The 18,729-nt window shown below is 43.8% G+C and overlaps 1 protein-coding gene across 2 annotated transcripts in view; it reads right to left on the reverse strand.

The window, feature by feature from the left end:
- LOC124135744 (probable peptidylglycine alpha-hydroxylating monooxygenase 1) overlaps window positions 1-16,349 on the reverse strand; it is a 41,472-nt gene extending 25,123 nt beyond the window's left edge. Inside the window, exons 1-4 of one of the 2 annotated variants that reach the window (XM_046501264.2) lie at window positions 16,183-16,342; window positions 10,651-10,771; window positions 10,067-10,121; window positions 9,357-9,444 (exon numbers count right to left, since the gene is read on the reverse strand). In XM_046501264.2, coding sequence (XP_046357220.1) covers window positions 9,357-9,444; window positions 10,067-10,121; window positions 10,651-10,767 — 260 coding nt within the window. In that variant the 5' untranslated portion in view covers window positions 10,768-10,771; window positions 16,183-16,342. Of the gene's footprint in view, window positions 1-9,356; window positions 9,445-10,066; window positions 10,122-10,650; window positions 10,772-16,182 lie in introns of both variants that reach the window. The other variant, XM_046501265.2, reaches the window with a different exon arrangement.
- Between the last annotated feature and the right edge of the window lie 2,380 nt (window positions 16,350-18,729).

Below are 18,729 nucleotides of genomic sequence, written 5' to 3' on the forward strand. Positions count from 1 at the left end.
ACCTTCACTACATCACTGTGTAACCTTCACTACACCACTGTGTAACCTTCACTACATCAACGTGTAACCTTCACTACATCACTGTGTACCCTTCACTACACCACTGTGTACCCTTCACTACATCAACGTGTAACCTTCACTACATCACTGTGTAACCTTCACTACATCACTGTGTACCCTTCACTACATCACTGTGTACCCTTCACTACACCACTGTGTACCCTTCACTACATCAACGTGTACCCTTCACTACATCACTGTGTACCTTTCACTACATCACTGTGTACCCTTCACTACACCACTGTGTACCCTTCACTACTTCACTGTGTAACCTTCACTACATCAACGTGTACCCTTTACTACATCACTGTGTACCCTTCACTACATCAACGTGTAACCTTCACTACATCAACGTGTAACCTTCACTACATCAACGTGTACCCTTCACTACACCACCGTGTAACCTTCACTACATCACTGTGTACCTTTCACTACATCAACGTGTACCCTTCACTACATCACTGTGTACCTTTCACTACATCAACGTGTAACCTTCACTACATCACTGTGTAACCTTCACTACATCACTGTGTACCTTTCACTACATCAACGTGTACCCTTCACTACATCAACGTGTAACCTTCACTACATCAACGTGTACCCTTCACTACATCAACGTGTACCCTTCACTACATCAACGTGTAACCTTCACTACACCACTGTGTAACCTTCACTACATCACTGTGTAACCTTCACTACATCACTGTGTACCCTTCACTACATCAACGTGTAACCTTCACTACATCAACGTGTAACCTTCACTACATCAACGTGTACCCTTCACTACACCACCGTGTAACCTTCACTACATCACTGTGTACCCTTCACTACATCACCGTGTAACCTTCACTACACCACTGTGTACCCTTCACTACACCACTGTGTACCCTTCACTACATCAACGTGTAACCTTCACTACATCAACGTGTAACCTTCACTACATCACTGTGTAACCTTCACTACATCACTGTGTAACCTTCACTACATCACTGTGTACCCTTCACTACATCAACGTGTAACCTTCACTACATCAACGTGTAACCTTCACTACATCAACGTGTACCCTTCACTACACCACCGTGTAACCTTCACTACATCACTGTGTACCCTTCACTACATCACCGTGTAACCTTCACTACACCACTGTGTACCCTTCACTACACCACTGTGTACCCTTCACTACTTCACTGTGTAACCTTCACTACATCAACGTGTACCCTTTACTACATCACTGTGTAACCTTCACTACATCAACGTGTAACCTTCACTACATCACTGTGTAACCTTCACTACATCAACGTGTACCCTTCACTACATCACTGTGTACCTTTCACTACATCAACGTGTACCCTTCACTACATCAACGTGTAACCTTCACTACATCACTGTGTAACCTTCACTACATCACTGTGTACCTTTCACTACATCAACGTGTAACCTTCACTACATCAACGTGTAACCTTCACTACATCACTGTGTACCTTTCACTACATCAACGTGTACCCTTCACTACATCAACGTGTAACCTTCACTACATCAACGTGTAACCTTCACTACATCACTGTGTACCTTTCACTACATCAACGTGTAACCTTCACTACATCACTGTGTAACCTTCACTACATCACTGTGTACCTTTCACTACATCACTGTGTACCCTTCACTACATCAACGTGTAACCTTCACTACATCACCGTGTAACCTTCACTACATCACTGTGTACCTTTCACTACATCACTGTGTACCCTTCACTACATCAACGTGTAACCTTCACTACACCACTGTGTAACCTTCACTACATCACTGTGTAACCTTCACTACATCACTGTGTACCTTTCACTACATCACTGTGTACCCTTCACTACATCACTGTGTACCTTTCACTACATCACTGTGTACCCTTCACTACATCAACGTGTAACCTTCACTACATCACTGTGTAACCTTCACTACATCACTGTGTACCTTTCACTACATCACTGTGTACCCTTCACTACATCAACGTGTAACCTTCACTACACCACTGTGTAACCTTCACTACATCACTGTGTAACCTTCACTACATCACTGTGTACCTTTCACTACATCACTGTGTACCCTTCACTACATCACTGTGTACCTTTCACTACATCACTGTGTACCCTTCACTACATCAACGTGTAACCTTCACTACATCACTGTGTAACCTTCACTACATCACTGTGTACCCTTCACTACACCACTGTGTACCTTTCACTACATCACTGTGTAACCTTCACTACACCACTGTGTAACCTTCACTACACCACTGTGTAACCTTCACTACATCACTGTGTACCCTTCACTACATCACTGTGTACCTTTCACTACATCACTGTGTAACCTTCACTACATCACTGTGTACCTTTCACTACATCACTGTGTACCCTTCACTACATCAACGTGTAACCTTCACTACATCACTGTGTAACCTTCACTACATCACTGTGTACCTTTCACTACATCAACGTGTAACCTTCACTACATCACTGTGTAACCTTCACTACATCACTGTGTAACCTTCACTACATCACTGTGTACCTTTCACTACATCAACGTGTACCCTTCACTACATCAACGTGTAACCTTCACTACATCAACGTGTAACCTTCACTACATCACTGTGTACCTTTCACTACATCAACGTGTAACCTTCACTACATCACTGTGTAACCTTCACTACATCACTGTGTACCTTTCACTACATCAACGTGTAACCTTCACTACATCACTGTGTAACCTTCACTACATCACTGTGTACCTTTCACTACATCAACGTGTACCCTTCACTACATCAACGTGTAACCTTCACTACATCAACGTGTAACCTCCACTACATCACCGTGTACCCTTCACTACACCACCGTGTACCTTTCACTACATCACTGTGTACCCTTCACTACATCAACGTGTAACCTTCACTACATCAACGTGTAACCTCCACTACATCACCGTGTACCCTTCACTACACCACCGTGTACCTTTCACTACATCACTGTGTACCCTTCACTACATCAATGTGTAACCTTCACTACATCACCGTGTAACCTTCACTACATCAACGTGTAACCTTCACTACATCAACGTGTAACCTTCACTACATCACCGTGTAACCTTCACTACACCACCGTGTACCTTTCACTACATCACTGTGTACCCTTCACTACATCACTGTGTACCCTTCACTACATCAACATGTACCCTTCACTACATCAACGTGTAACCTTCACTACATCACTGTGTACCCTTCACTACATCACCGTGTAACCTTCACTACATCACCGTGTAACCTTCACTACATCAACGTGTAACCTTCACTACATCAACGTGTAACCTTCACTACATCACTGTGTACCCTTCACTACATCACCGTGTAACCTTCACTACATCACCGTGTACCCTTCACTACATCACCGTGTAACCTTCACTACATCACTGTGTAACCTTCACTACATCACCGTGTAACCTTCACTACATCACTGTGTACCCTTCACTACATCACCGTGTACCCTTCACTACATCACTGTGTACCCTTCACTACATCACCGTGTACCCTTCACTACATCACTGTGTACCCTTCACTACATCACCGTGTACCCTTCACTACACCACTGTGTACCCTTCACTACATCACTGTGTACCCTCCACTACATCACTGTGTACCCTTCACTACATCACCGTGTAACCTTCACTACATCACTGTGTACCCTTCACTACATCACTGTGTACCCTTCACTACACCACTGTGTAACCTTCACTACATCACCGTGTATCCTTCACTACATCACTGTGTAACCTTCACTACATCACTGTGTACCCTTCACTACACCACTGTGTACCCTTCACTACATCACTGTGTAACCTTCACTACACCACCGTGTACCCTTCACTACATCACCGTGTAACCTTCACTACATCACTGTGTAACCTTCACTACATCACTGTGTACCCTTCACTACATCACTGTGTACCCTTCACTACACCACTGTGTACCCTTCACTACATCACTGTGAACCCTTCACTACATCAACGTGTACCCTTCACTACATCACTGTGTAACCTTCACTACACCACCGTGTACCCTTCACTACATCACTGTGTACCGTTCACTACATCACCGTGTAACCTTCACTACATCACTGTGTAACCTTCACTACATCACCGTGTAACCTTCACTACATCACCGTGTAACCTTCACTACATCACCGTGTAACCTTCACTACATCACTGTGTAACCTTCACTACATCAACGTGTAACCTTCACTACATCAACGTGTAACCTTCACTACATCACTGTGTACCCTTCACTACATCACCGTGTAACCTTCACTACATCACCGTGTACCCTTCACTACATCACTGTGTACCCTTCACTACATCACCGTGTACCCTTCACTACATCAACGTGTAACCTTCACTACATCACCATGTAACCTTCACTACATCACCGTGTAACCTTCACTACATCACCGTGTAACCTTCACTACATCACCGTGTAACCTTCACTACATCACTGTGTACCCTTCACTACATCACCGTGTAACCTTCACTACATCACCATGTAACCTTTCACTACATCACCGTGTAACCTTCACTACATCACCATGTAACCTTCACTACATCACCGTGTAACCTTCACTACATCACCGTGTAACCTTCACTACATCACTGTGTACCCTTCACTACATCACCGTGTAACCTTCACTACATCACCATGTAACCTTTCACTACATCACCGTGTAACCTTCACTACATCACCGTGTAACCTTCACTACATCACCATGTAACCTTCACTACATCACTGTGTAACCTTCACTACATCACCGTGTAACCTTCACTACATCACCATGTAACCTTCACTACACCACTGTGTAACCTTCACTACATCACTGTGTACCCTTCACTACACCACCGTGTAACCTTCACTACATCACCGTGTATTCTTCACTACATCACTGTGTAACCTTCACTACACCACCGTGTATTCTTCACTACACCACCGTGTAACCTTCACTACATCACTGTGTAACCTTCACTACACCACTGTGTAACCTTCACTACATCAACGTGTAACCTTCACTACATCACTGTGTACCCTTCACTACACCACTGTGTACCCTTCACTACATCAACGTGTAACCTTCACTACATCACTGTGTAACCTTCACTACATCACTGTGTACCCTTCACTACATCACTGTGTACCCTTCACTACACCACTGTGTACCCTTCACTACATCAACGTGTAACCTTCACTACATCACTGTGTACCTTTCACTACATCACTGTGTACCTTTCACTACATCACTGTGTACCCTTCACTACACCACTGTGTACCCTTCACTACTTCACTGTGTAACCTTCACTACATCAACGTGTACCCTTTACTACATCACTGTGTACTCTTCACTACATCAACGTGTAACCTTCACTACATCAACGTGTAACCTTCACTACATCAACGTGTACCCTTCACTACACCACCGTGTAACCTTCACTACATCACTGTGTACCTTTCACTACATCAACGTGTACCCTTCACTACATCACTGTGTACCTTTCACTACATCAACGTGTAACCTTCACTACATCACTGTGTAACCTTCACTACATCACTGTGTACCTTTCACTACATCAACGTGTACCCTTCACTACATCAACGTGTAACCTTCACTACATCAACGTGTACCCTTCACTACACCACCGTGTAACCTTCACTACATCACTGTGTAACCTTCACTACATCACTGTGTACCCTTCACTACATCAACGTGTAACCTTCACTACATCAACGTGTAACCTTCACTACATCAACGTGTACCCTTCACTACACCACCGTGTAACCTTCACTACATCACTGTGTACCCTTCACTACATCACCGTGTAACCTTCACTACACCACTGTGTACCCTTCACTACACCACTGTGTACCCTTCACTACATCAACGTGTAACCTTCACTACATCAACGTGTAACCTTCACTACATCACTGTGTAACCTTCACTACATCACTGTGTAACCTTCACTACATCACTGTGTACCCTTCACTACATCAACGTGTAACCTTCACTACATCAACGTGTAACCTTCACTACATCAACGTGTACCCTTCACTACACCACCGTGTAACCTTCACTACATCACTGTGTACCCTTCACTACATCACCGTGTAACCTTCACTACACCACTGTGTACCCTTCACTACACCACTGTGTACCCTTCACTACTTCACTGTGTAACCTTCACTACATCAACGTGTACCCTTTACTACATCACTGTGTAACCTTCACTACATCAACGTGTAACCTTCACTACATCACTGTGTAACCTTCACTACATGAACGTGTACCCTTCACTACATCACTGTGTACCTTTCACTACATCAACGTGTACCCTTCACTACATCACTGTGTAACCTTCACTACATCACTGTGTACCTTTCACTACATCAACGTGTACCCTTCACTACATCAACGTGTAACCTTCACTACATCAACGTGTAACCTCCACTACATCACCGTGTACCCTTCACTACACCACCGTGTACCTTTCACTACATCACTGTGTACCCTTCACTACATCACTGTGTACCCTTCACTACATCAACATGTACCCTTCACTACATCAACGTGTAACCTTCACTACATCACTGTGTACCCTTCACTACATCACCGTGTAACCTTCACTACATCACCGTGTAACCTTCACTACATCAACGTGTAACCTTCACTACATCAACGTGTAACCTTCACTACATCACTGTGTACCCTTCACTACATCACCGTGTAACCTTCACTACATCACCGTGTACCCTTCACTACATCACCGTGTAACCCTCACTACATCACTGTGTAACCTTCACTACATCACCGTGTAACCTTCACTACATCACTGTGTACCCTTCACTACATCACCGTGTACCCTTCACTACATCACTGTGTACCCTTCACTACATCACCGTGTACCCTTCACTACATCACTGTGTACCCTTCACTACATCACCGTGTACCCTTCACTACACCACTGTGTACCCTTCACTACATCACTGTGTACCCTTCACTACATCACTGTGTACCCTTCACTACACCACTGTGTAACCTTCACTACATCACCGTGTATCCTTCACTACATCACTGTGTAACCTTCACTACATCACTGTGTACCCTTCACTACATCACTGTGTACCCTTCACTACATCACTGTGTAACCTTCACTACATCACTGTGTACCCTTCACTACACCACTGTGTACCCTTCACTACACCACTGTGTACCCTTCACTACACCACTGTGTACCCTTCACTACACCACCGTGTACCCTTCACTACATCACCGTGTACCCTTTACTACACCACCGTGTACCCTTCACTACATCACCGTGTACCCTTTACTACACCACTGTGTACCCTTCACTACACCAAGGTGTACCCTTCACGACACCACTGTGTACCCTTCACTACATCACTGTGTAACCTTCACTACATCACTGTGTAACCTTCACTACACCACTGTGTACCCTTCACTACATCAACGTGTACCCTTCACTACATCACTGTGTACCCTTCACTACATCACTGTGTAACCTTCACTACATCAACGTGTAACCTTCACTACATCAACGTGTAACCTTCACTACATCAACGTGTAACCTTCACTACATGACTGTGTACCCTTCACTACATGACTGTGTACCCTTCACTACATCAACGTGTAACCTTCACTACATCAACGTGTACCCTTCACTACATCACTGTGTACCCTTCACTACACCACTGTGTACCCTTCACTACATCAACGTGTAACCTTCACTACATCACTGTGTACCCTTCACTACATCACCGTGTACCCTTCACTACACCACTGTGTACCCTTCACTACATCACTGTGTAACCTTCACTACATCAACGTGTAACCTTCACTACATCAACGTGTAACCTTCACTACATCACCGTGTACCCTTCACTACACCACCGTGTATTCTTCACTACACCACCGTGTAACCTTCACTACACCACCGTGTATCCTTCACTACACCACCATGTACCCTTCACTACATCACCGTGTACCCTTCACTACATCACTGTGTACCCTTCACTACACCACCATGTACCCTTCACTACACCACCGTGTACCCTTCACTACATCACCGTGTACCCTTCACTACATCACCGTGTACCCTTCACTACACCACTGTGTACCCTTCACTACACCACTGTGTACCCTTCACTACACCACTGTGTACCCTTCACTACACCACCGTGTACCCTTCACTACATCACCGTGTACCCTTTACTACACCACCGTGTATCCTTCACTACACCACCGTGTACCCTTCACTACATCACCGTGTACCCTTCACTACACCACTGTGTACCCTTCACTACACCACCGTGTACCCTTCACTACACCACTGTGTACCCTTCACTACATCACCGTGTACCCTTCACTACACCACTGTGTACCCTTCACTACACCACCGTGTACCCTTCACTACACCACTGTGTACCCTTCACTACATCAACGTGTAACCTTCACTACACCACTGTGTACCCTTCACTACATCACAGTGTATCCTTCACTACATCACAGTGTATCCTTCACTACATCACAGTGTATCCTTCACTACACCACCGTGTATCCTTCACTACACCACTGTGTACCCTTCACTACATCACCGTGTACCCTTCACTACATCACAGTGTATCCTTCACTACATCACAGTGTATCCTTCACTACATCACAGTGTATCCTTCACTACACCACCGTGTACCCTTCACTACACCACTGTGTACCCTTCACTACATCACCGTGTACCCTTCACTACACCACTGTGTACCCTTCACTACACCACCGTGTACCCTTCACTACACCACTGTGTACCCTTCACTACATCACCGTGTACCCTTCACTACACCACTGTGTACCCTTCACTACACCACCGTGTACCCTTCACTACACCACTGTGTACCCTTCACTACATCACCGTGTACCCTTCACTACACCACTGTGTACCCTTCACTACACCACCGTGTACCCTTCACTACACCACTGTGTACCCTTCACTACATCAACGTGTAACCTTCACTACACCACTGTGTACCCTTCACTACATCACAGTGTATCCTTCACTACATCACAGTGTATCCTTCACTACACCACCGTGTATCCTTCACTACACCACTGTGTACCTGGAACATTGCTGAGTGCGGCGTTAGACAACAAAGAAACTTAACTGAACCGGTCTACAGTTTGATATAACGTGAAGATATAGATACCTACCACACCGGCTTCTTCATCCCTGGCGAGGTACACCCGTACAGCAACATGTGGTGGGCGATGTTCATGTTGGCGTTGGGGATGAAGCCAGCTGGGGGTGAGAGGGGGCAGATTAATGTAGGGAGGCTTACATATGTGAGGTTCTGAAAATACTGGGTACACAATAAACATATAATGCATGAATTAATCGAATTTCTTCCCTGTTACAACGCATAGCGTGTTGTAATAACATACTGCTGGGGAAAACCGAATAATAGAAATTTAAACAAAGTGCCAAGGCACTGTAGCTCTCCACAACATGGGTGACATGCGTCACATGCGTCACATGCAGTGAAGTCTGTAGCAATTGAATAAGAAAAAAGCTGGCATTGTGGTTTCTGAGATTATGAAACCTAAAGATTATCCACAGTTTGAACAATATTGTTTCATCCAGGTCGCATTAGGGTTCTACAAATCCTCGTGACGTGCCAGTTCTCTGGGTCATGTGGTTTTGGAGAACGATTAAGTAACCTGTTCCCTATTAACTGTTGTGAAAGGTTCCATTGTCCTTCTACTCATCATAATACATTTTGAAAGTTTCATAGTAAAAGACGGACAGACAGTCCACAGACATACCATAAGCTCACATCGACCTTTGGTCGTGCGAAGCTAGAACATTGATATCATGCCGACCACAAGCAATGATTTGGTGGAGTGGAAATGTTTCAACTTACTTATGTATGTCGCCGATGAATTCAGCTTCATCCCGTGACAGAGGTACGTGTCCGGCTGAGACAGAGACAGTGTTAATATCCGATTAGCATGTACTTGGATTATATGGATGTGTCATACCAAGACTCAATCTTTGACCCGAGTGTAAGGAAACAGGGTTCTTATCTCACCCTTGTTGAGTAAGTGTGAGTTATCGAGTGAATTTTGTATTACTTTACTATTTCCTCCACAATTAGTTCTGGGCTAGGTAATCCCGTGACTGACTACACAACGTCTGGGTGCGGAGACACGCCATCGGTAAAGCATTGTAACCATTGTAGTTCCAATAGCGTCTAGCAAAACGGATAAGTGATATGATTGTTACACCACTTTGGACAATCTTCCCAATTATTGTTCACATGCGGGAATAGTGTGTGTGAGTTACTACTTGCCCCTTATCTCCTAATTATTGTCGTAATAAGAATATTGTATGAGCTAAAACAATTAAATGTTCTTGGTTCTTACACAATCTTTCTTAGCATAGTACATGTTTAAAGTGACTTGGATTGTTCCAGGCGTGTGTGTACTGTGTGTATGTTCTACTTACAACTTTAGGCTGTACGTGGGGCATGAGCAGGTCGATTTGCTTGGGCGTGTCGGGGGCAGGAGCTGAAAAGGCCCCCACACAGAGTCCCAACACCAGACTGATGACCACCAAGGCCATTGGGCTGAAACAAACAAACAAACACACTCACAATAACGGAAATAAAGATAGAACCTATGGATGGAACACTCGGATAGAATACACAAACACAATAGCGAGACCCCAACTGATGACGGCGGGCAGGGGAATGAAAAATAGCGATTCCAGATACACCTTTATAATGAAACCTGATTAAACATGATTGAGATTAATGTTTGATCTCACATTGATCTTAACATCATAAACAGTCATTGAAGTATCGTCCTGGCTTTGATAGAGCTACGCAGCAATACATGCAAGTCTGTATATTTTCCAAAATAGGATATTAACTGACAGTCACAATCCATGGCCAAGGAAACAATGAAGGACGAACAACTAATAAACTCCTGCAGGGGTTATCACGACTCTACTCTTGGATGCAATAATTATTAGCAGCCTGATCATACCTGACATGCGAGTTTCTCTCCAGCATAATTACGTTATGCCAATAAACCTAGGGTTGGAATAGCATAAACTGTGCTTTGTTAGAATTCTTTCTAAATGTGAAAATATAACAACAATGGAAAGTTTCCATGTAAACCTTAATAGGTGGATATTGAGATCATAAGAAGACGGCAAAACAACATGTATAATGTCCATGACGTTGACGTTACGAGTACAAATGGAGGGGCAGGTATCAAACAACAATGTCACAAACTCAGTGACTGGTATGCCCACCGTGAGCAGCGATATCAGCACTGCATCGTCGACACAAATGGGCATTAAGGGCTTGTAGTATGGCTTGCCATATTACCTGAAACTCTGCTGCCAAATAACGAACGTTATCAGGCGGATTTGGTACACGGGGTAGACGTCGCTCCATTTCATCCCACACATGCTCTTAAGGGAAAGATCCTTTGAATTTTCAGGCCATAGCAACACTTGCCGTGTGGGCATTATCCTGTTGGAATGGCAATCCTGGGACATGACGTTGAAGAAACAGAATTGCCACTGGTCTGAGAATCTGATCTCAGCCCACACCTGTCAAATTGCCCAGAACAACAATTGACCCGTGAAGATCCGGGGTAGAATAGGTCTACAGCAAACCATGCTTGCCGTAAAATGCGAATATGCTTGTCGTAAGAGGCGACTAACGGGATCGGGTGGTCAGGCTCGCTGACTTGGTTGATCCCAATTGCGTGGATCGATGCTCATGATTGTCTGGTCCAGACTCGATTATTTACAGACCGTCGTCATATAGATGGAATATTGCTGTGTGTGGCGTAAAACAACAAACAACCAAACTCAACAACTAAAGGGGTTCTCTGACGTGCACTTTTCCCACCCCAAATCACCATGGAACCACCCCTAAAGCGGTTTCTCTCCATGATAAAGGCTTGAGCATAACGATTTCGGCACCATCTTTGACGGTTTTGTTGATGACGTTGCGTCAGGAAAGGTCTTATCCCGTAATGACGTAAGCGGTTCCTGGCAGTGTTGGGGTGGATAGACCGAAGTCCTGGAATGGTCTGGGCAGGAGCCTGGAACCTGTGCCGGAGATGGGTCATCCGTGTGCACATGTCCTGTCTTGGCGTTGGTACGTCCTGCACATGGGCGATCGGCAACTTCATTATTGTTCTGCTAACGTCTCAGGAGTGCTGAATTGGTGTTTCGGTGGCAATAGAAAAGCGCTCCTACCTGACGTTGGGACATTCCCCCACGGACAATCTCGTGACGTTGTGCAGTCGTGAGTCGTGGCATGATGTGCGGTTCATTTAGGTTTTTGAACGATCAAACGTCAAACAAGTAAGCTTCCCAAATCGACAGCAGTTTTTGACATGCATGTGCTCCACGCAGTGTATCGAGATGCACATACACAAACGTGTTGCACGTGCCCATACGGAAACCACTGACGTCACAAAACGTAACACACGCATATTTGTTCAGTTCATGTCACTAATTACCGTGTTTACATCTGTATTTGTGTATACGTGTAGTTCCAATATATATATAAAATTTTAACATTTTGACCATTTATCATTGTGGGCCCTTATTGTGTATTTAAACAGTAATGGCCACGTATTGTCTTCAGATAACACCCGTTTTTGTGCAGGTGAATCGATCAAAATCATGTGCACCGCACTATAGTTGCAAAAGTGTTTTTTCACGTGCAACTGGTCACGTGGCCATAATACCGCACGTGTTTTCAGCCATACTTGTAAGCAGTCATTAACAAAAAAAGAAAAACACAAGAAAACAAAAGTCTTTACGGCCATTTGTCATGCCACGCCTTTCAACTGTGCAACGTGAACGTGCCATCGGCATGTTGCAGACGGGAACGTCCGTAGCTGAAGTCGCAAGGACGATGGGTTGTAGTCGACGGACTGTTTATCATTTACAGACGCGTCTACAGCAAACGGGTACCACTGCTGATCGCCCTCGGCCAGGTCGACCACGTGTGACGTCACATGCAGAGGATCGTCAGATTGTCTTACGTCACCTCCGTAACCGATTTTTGACGGCTACATCAACCAGAAATGAACTGTTTAGGGGTAGAATGAGTGTGCAAACTGTTCGAAACCGTCTGAGAACTGCTCACCTTCAAGCACGACGGCCATACTGCGGGCCGATTCTGACTCAATTACACAGACGTCAACGTCAATTGTGGGCACAGCGACACTTACGATGGACTCAGAGGAATTGGAATCAAGTCGTCTTCAGTGATGAATCCCGATTTAATCTTCGATTTGCTGATGGTAGGGCGAGGGTGTGGAGGCGCCGTCATGAACGTTACGCCCAGTGTTGTGTACAGGAAGTTGACAGATTTCGAGGCGGAAGTGTCATAGTGTGGGGTGGCAATGCACGTTCCAGGCTTCTTGTCATCCGTGGCAACCTCAACGCTGCTGCTTACCGCGACCAGGTACTGGCACCAGAACTTCTGCCTTTTATGGCAGCACACGGACCCGGTTTGATCTTCCAACACGACAATGCCAGACCCCACACAGCAATTTTGACAAAGGAATTTCTTTCAGAATGCGGGAGTCAACGTCATGGACTGGCCGTCAAGGTCTCCCGATCTCAATCCCATCGAACACGTCTGGGATGCTCTTGGCAGAAGTCTGCGCACTCTCCAGAACCGACCACAGAATTTGCAAGATCTTGGCACCATTTTGCAGCAACAATGGCGTCGTCTTCCCAATCATGTGTTCACAAGCATCACAAGGTCCATGTGGAGGCGTTGTGTGGCAGTTGTCAACGCACATGGTGGCCATACACGCTACATGACTTGTGTACCATCAGATTTTCGTGCTTGGGACTTATGATTTAAACTGTTGATGTTATAACCGAATACCGTAGGTGCTTGGAACAAATTATGGTTACCACCGTTAATTAAAATCCTTCTTTTGACATTAATGATTAAAAATTACCTTATACATTGATTTCCTATGTGCACAGTTTATTTGTGTGGCGAGTAGATGATAATTTCACGCTGAAGGCAATACAGTTGTTGGGCCTCTGGTAACATAATTCTAATGTTCTTAATGTTGGGTGGAGTTGTTCGTGACATTTATTGGTTTCAAATAACTGTAACAGTATGTCAGTCAGAGATAACGTTTGCAGAGACTTGGTGTCATGGTGATGTTACATTGCTTCTTACTTGTACGTCGTACGCTGCCACTTCTAACTTAAAATGTAGATATGCTGGATGGATTTTTTATATGCGTTTGCAAAAACACTACAATTTGTTGTGGCATTAAGGAATGATGGTATTACGTGTAACATCTTACAAATACGTGGATGTGACTTTTTCCTGGACACACTACCAATACAGCATTGCAAGCTACGCTAACACAGTACTGTGTATTAAAACCTCTTGGGAAACCTGAACCCATTCCATACTAACGATTATTAAAGGTTTGTATTGCTAAAGTCGACCCTATATTGTTTTATTGCGCTGAAGTACGGAGACTAAATTCTTGTAAAGATCTGCAATATGTTTGCAAGCTTGCAATCAAGCGATGGTTGGGTATCAACCAAGCCCGGAGTTGTGGGGTGGAATGTGGCAGGTTATATATTATTGTGAAAAGGTATGTATACAATATTGGTGTTAACACCTTTCCTGACTAAAACCCGTACAACATGGCGTACCTGGCAACAACTGATGGAACAGTAGCTGGGTGTGCAACATTCGGTTTAGGATGCGATGGAAAGCGATTGGATTTTCCCGAATTCGTATTACGCGACAAATGAGCCTCTTTACCGGGCCATCACCAATTAATAGTTCTAAAATGTATTTTTACGTATAAGATATTGTTTTGATTATCACATCGTAACACCACTTACAGCCAATATAAGTTTATGTTAAAGTATGCCGTCATGATGAGGAAATATTCAGCCAGGTTTGTTGAAGAGTAGCGGTGATATGCTTCCAATATATACACTTCAGATTACATAGACTACAGAATGTGTGTAAAATGTATAAAGAACGTTTCAATGTATATCATGCGAGGAAGGAAAACAATCGAATCAATGCGACGATAACAGTGTACTGAAATTATCGCCCCAAAAGTCTGTAAGACTGTTCCAGCATGTTTGAAAGAAATGACATTTTCAAACTAAACTGTTTGTACAGTAACGTCACGTGGGGTGGGGCTGGTCGGGTTGTGGAAATCTGTCCCATACCATCTTGAGGTTATATTTTAAGTTGTACATTTAAATGCCTATACACTGGGACCTTCTTTCTTTATTTTACATTTCAGTGAAATTGCAGTGTAATTTTAGTCTTTGGGGTTATAATGGAATACTAACAAAAAACGTGGAGTGACTATACCCCCACCGCCCCCAACACACACGATGACAAGGTTTTTTCACTTAATTTACTGTGAAATCAAAATTTTAAAAGTTTCAATTGACATAATCTTGAACTGAATAATAACAATACCACTTGTCTTATTCAGGAACATATTAAGTAAACTTAAACTAGGAAATCGAAATTATGACAAGAACAATCAACTAACGTATTGTTTTGATTTGACATCATTATAAATGTCTTCTACTCGGTAACACGTCAGGCGAAAGTAGACTAGGAAATCAAAATTATGACAAGAAAAACCAACTAACGTACTGTTTTGATTTGACATCATCATAAAAAAACTGTCCTTATCAGGCAATTTTTTGTGCAGAATGAACGTCTATGTCAGTGACTACCCCTTATGGAAACAGTCAACTGACAGTGTCAATATAGCAACAGACGTCAGAAAAGATCCCATATGGTGGCAACATCGACTCTATCGCCCTCTGTCCCAGCCCTCGTACACAGCTAGGGTTATCTGCCACTATGTGGTGTTCAATTTCTCATAATACACAGAGTCAATTCAATAACATGAGTTAGGAAATCAACACAAACAACCTCACCACCATTGTATTATTTACCACATAGATTTGCCATACACTCACCTGTCTTTTGGAAGTGACTTGCAACTGATTGGCCTAGATAATAATCCGCGATAAAGGTAATCTCCTGACTTTAACTGACAAACAGATGTTTCCAACACAACACGAGATTATATAGTCCCAGCTACGTGCAGGTTAGCGTGCTTCGTCCACTGTGTCACAGTCGTACAACCCCAGGGTTCCGCCCTATGAAGGAAGAGCCACACGGAATTAATGAATATTTGACGCAACCCGTTGCTCTGGCAACGGCCAATCGGAGATGACGCCTCTCTAAACTTGTCAATGAAAAATCGATGCAATCTCTCCTGGTTGTCTTGAAGTCTACTAGTATAACAACCAAGTGGTTCCTGGGTTTATGATTCGGGGAGGAGGATAAAAGAGCGGGCAAATTGTTAACGTTCGGTTATCTGGTAAGGGTTTATTAAACAATTGTGTGCGATGACAGGTGTGATGTGAGGTTAATCAGTCGACTCAGAACATCCCCGTATCGATCTGAGCCAGCATGCACTGAGTATTGTCGTTGTTCATAGAGTGTGCTCGCCAACATGCCTTGTCCGCTCAGGCTGACTTTAATACACCTAACTTTCTCATGACATTTATTTGATAACTCTAGCAAATGTGTATTCTTATATTCAGAGTTCATTTTCATAAGATACACACATGACATTTAATTAACATCTGTGTAGAGAGTGAGATCAGATTTCCTGCAGACAGAACAAATCGATCGTTAATCGTACTTGTTGATGTTTACATATATTAAATAAGTCGTGTTTGAAAGGTGCTCTGAGCGACAATGAGAATTTACAAAATCAAAGTTTATATAACGAATGTGTCTTAAGCTAATTGTATTATCATTTTAAAATTTATTTATTTTAAAATCGTATCCTATGTTAAAAACAACGTGGTTTAGGTGACTGGTATAAGTATTTGGGTTATATATGTCTGCAAGGCATTAGACCTGATTTGAGATGGTTGCCTTAGATACAGTTCAATTTCCCTTTGAGGAATGATTTGTTAAATGTCACCGGGTAAATAAATATTTCCATATCCTCTGTGATTCTAATATTGCAGGGTTCACATAACTGCCTACAAGCCTCACTAGGGTGAAGCCACTGAAGGATGGAAGGAGTACTATAGGGTAATACATCGTCGGTAATTTAATATATCTGATTACGGGAGTCAATAGTTATCTGACTAACCGGCAGTATGTCACGCCGGCAGTCGCAGATATACAGTCAAGTCTCGTTTATCCGACAATCGGCTTTATCCGACACAAATGATGGGAACCGATTAAATCAGTGCTGTTTAGACCCGTTAATCCGACAGTCACGCACTCCGACTCAGACACACCTAATTTGCAACGATTTGCTGAAATCACTCATTAATCAGTCTCGTTAATCCGACACGGTGATCAGCGTACTCCATGGTCATCTGCCCGCGAGTACACAGCCCCGTGTTTTGATGCGATTTTGTATGTGGTAGAACATCTGTGCTCACAGATGACAACTACCGCAATTTGCATTTGCCTGATGTGTTTATTATACACAACTTGGTAATCGGGACGGTATTACTGTTACTAAGCTGAGAGCTATGGGGAATTACGGTTTATCTATCCCGAATTATATGAGCAAGTTCCGAACCGTGGCATAGGGGTGATGGGGTAGTCAAGTGGTTAAGCATTCGCTCGTCACAAGAAGACCCGGTATCGAATCCCGTATAAATACACAGTACGGAGCCTGTATTTTTGGTGTCCCCCGGCGTGATATAGCTGGCATATTGTTTAAACTAGAAAAACAACACTCACTAACACTCTGTGTTCTCGGCAGTGTGGGCTCAGGGAATTGTTCAATGTTTTACAGTCACAATGTGATTAGCATCCTATGGAACAGGTACTAACAAACCCAACATGTTGACGATCGACCCCGTTCGGGCGTCCCATGTCAACGTCAAGAGTGCAACCGAGATCAACGAAATTGAGCTCAAACGGCGAATAAATTGCTGCAAACTTCCATCAGGCTACTGGAGTGCGAGTTACGGGTCAGACGATTAGAAATCGTCTACATGCAGCTCATCTCCATGCTCGACGGCCACGTTTTGCCACCCCTTACAAATCGTCATATTGCCAACAGACGTCAATTGTGTACACAATGTCGAAACTGAGGAAAATGTTCACGTCATTTTTTTAGATGACTCTCGATCACTTTGCACTTTCTTGAGAGGCTTGGTCGTGTCTTGCGACTTCGAAATGGACGTCAAGCCAATGTCAACCTCAGACCTCATGACAGATTTGGCAGTGGATCGGTTATGGAGCCACTATGGCTGAACGAACCTCATTCCATTTACGCAAGGAAGGGTCACTGGACAGTACTATCGGGACAACACACTGACACCCTTTGTGAGTCGACGTTTTGTCTTTCAGGACAACGCGCGTGGTGACAGATGCCGGCAGAAACGGGCAAATTCTCAAGAAAATAACTCCAAAAGTGGATCAACCCATGTTTATCAAAGGCAAATATTCTGTATTCAGGAAAACAAAAAAATAGTAGTGTC

Source organism: Haliotis rufescens, unplaced genomic scaffold (assembly GCF_023055435.1).
Source record: "Haliotis rufescens isolate VD_foot unplaced genomic scaffold, xgHalRufe1.0.p SCAF_1, whole genome shotgun sequence".
Taxonomy (NCBI): Eukaryota; Metazoa; Mollusca; class Gastropoda; order Lepetellida; family Haliotidae; genus Haliotis; species Haliotis rufescens.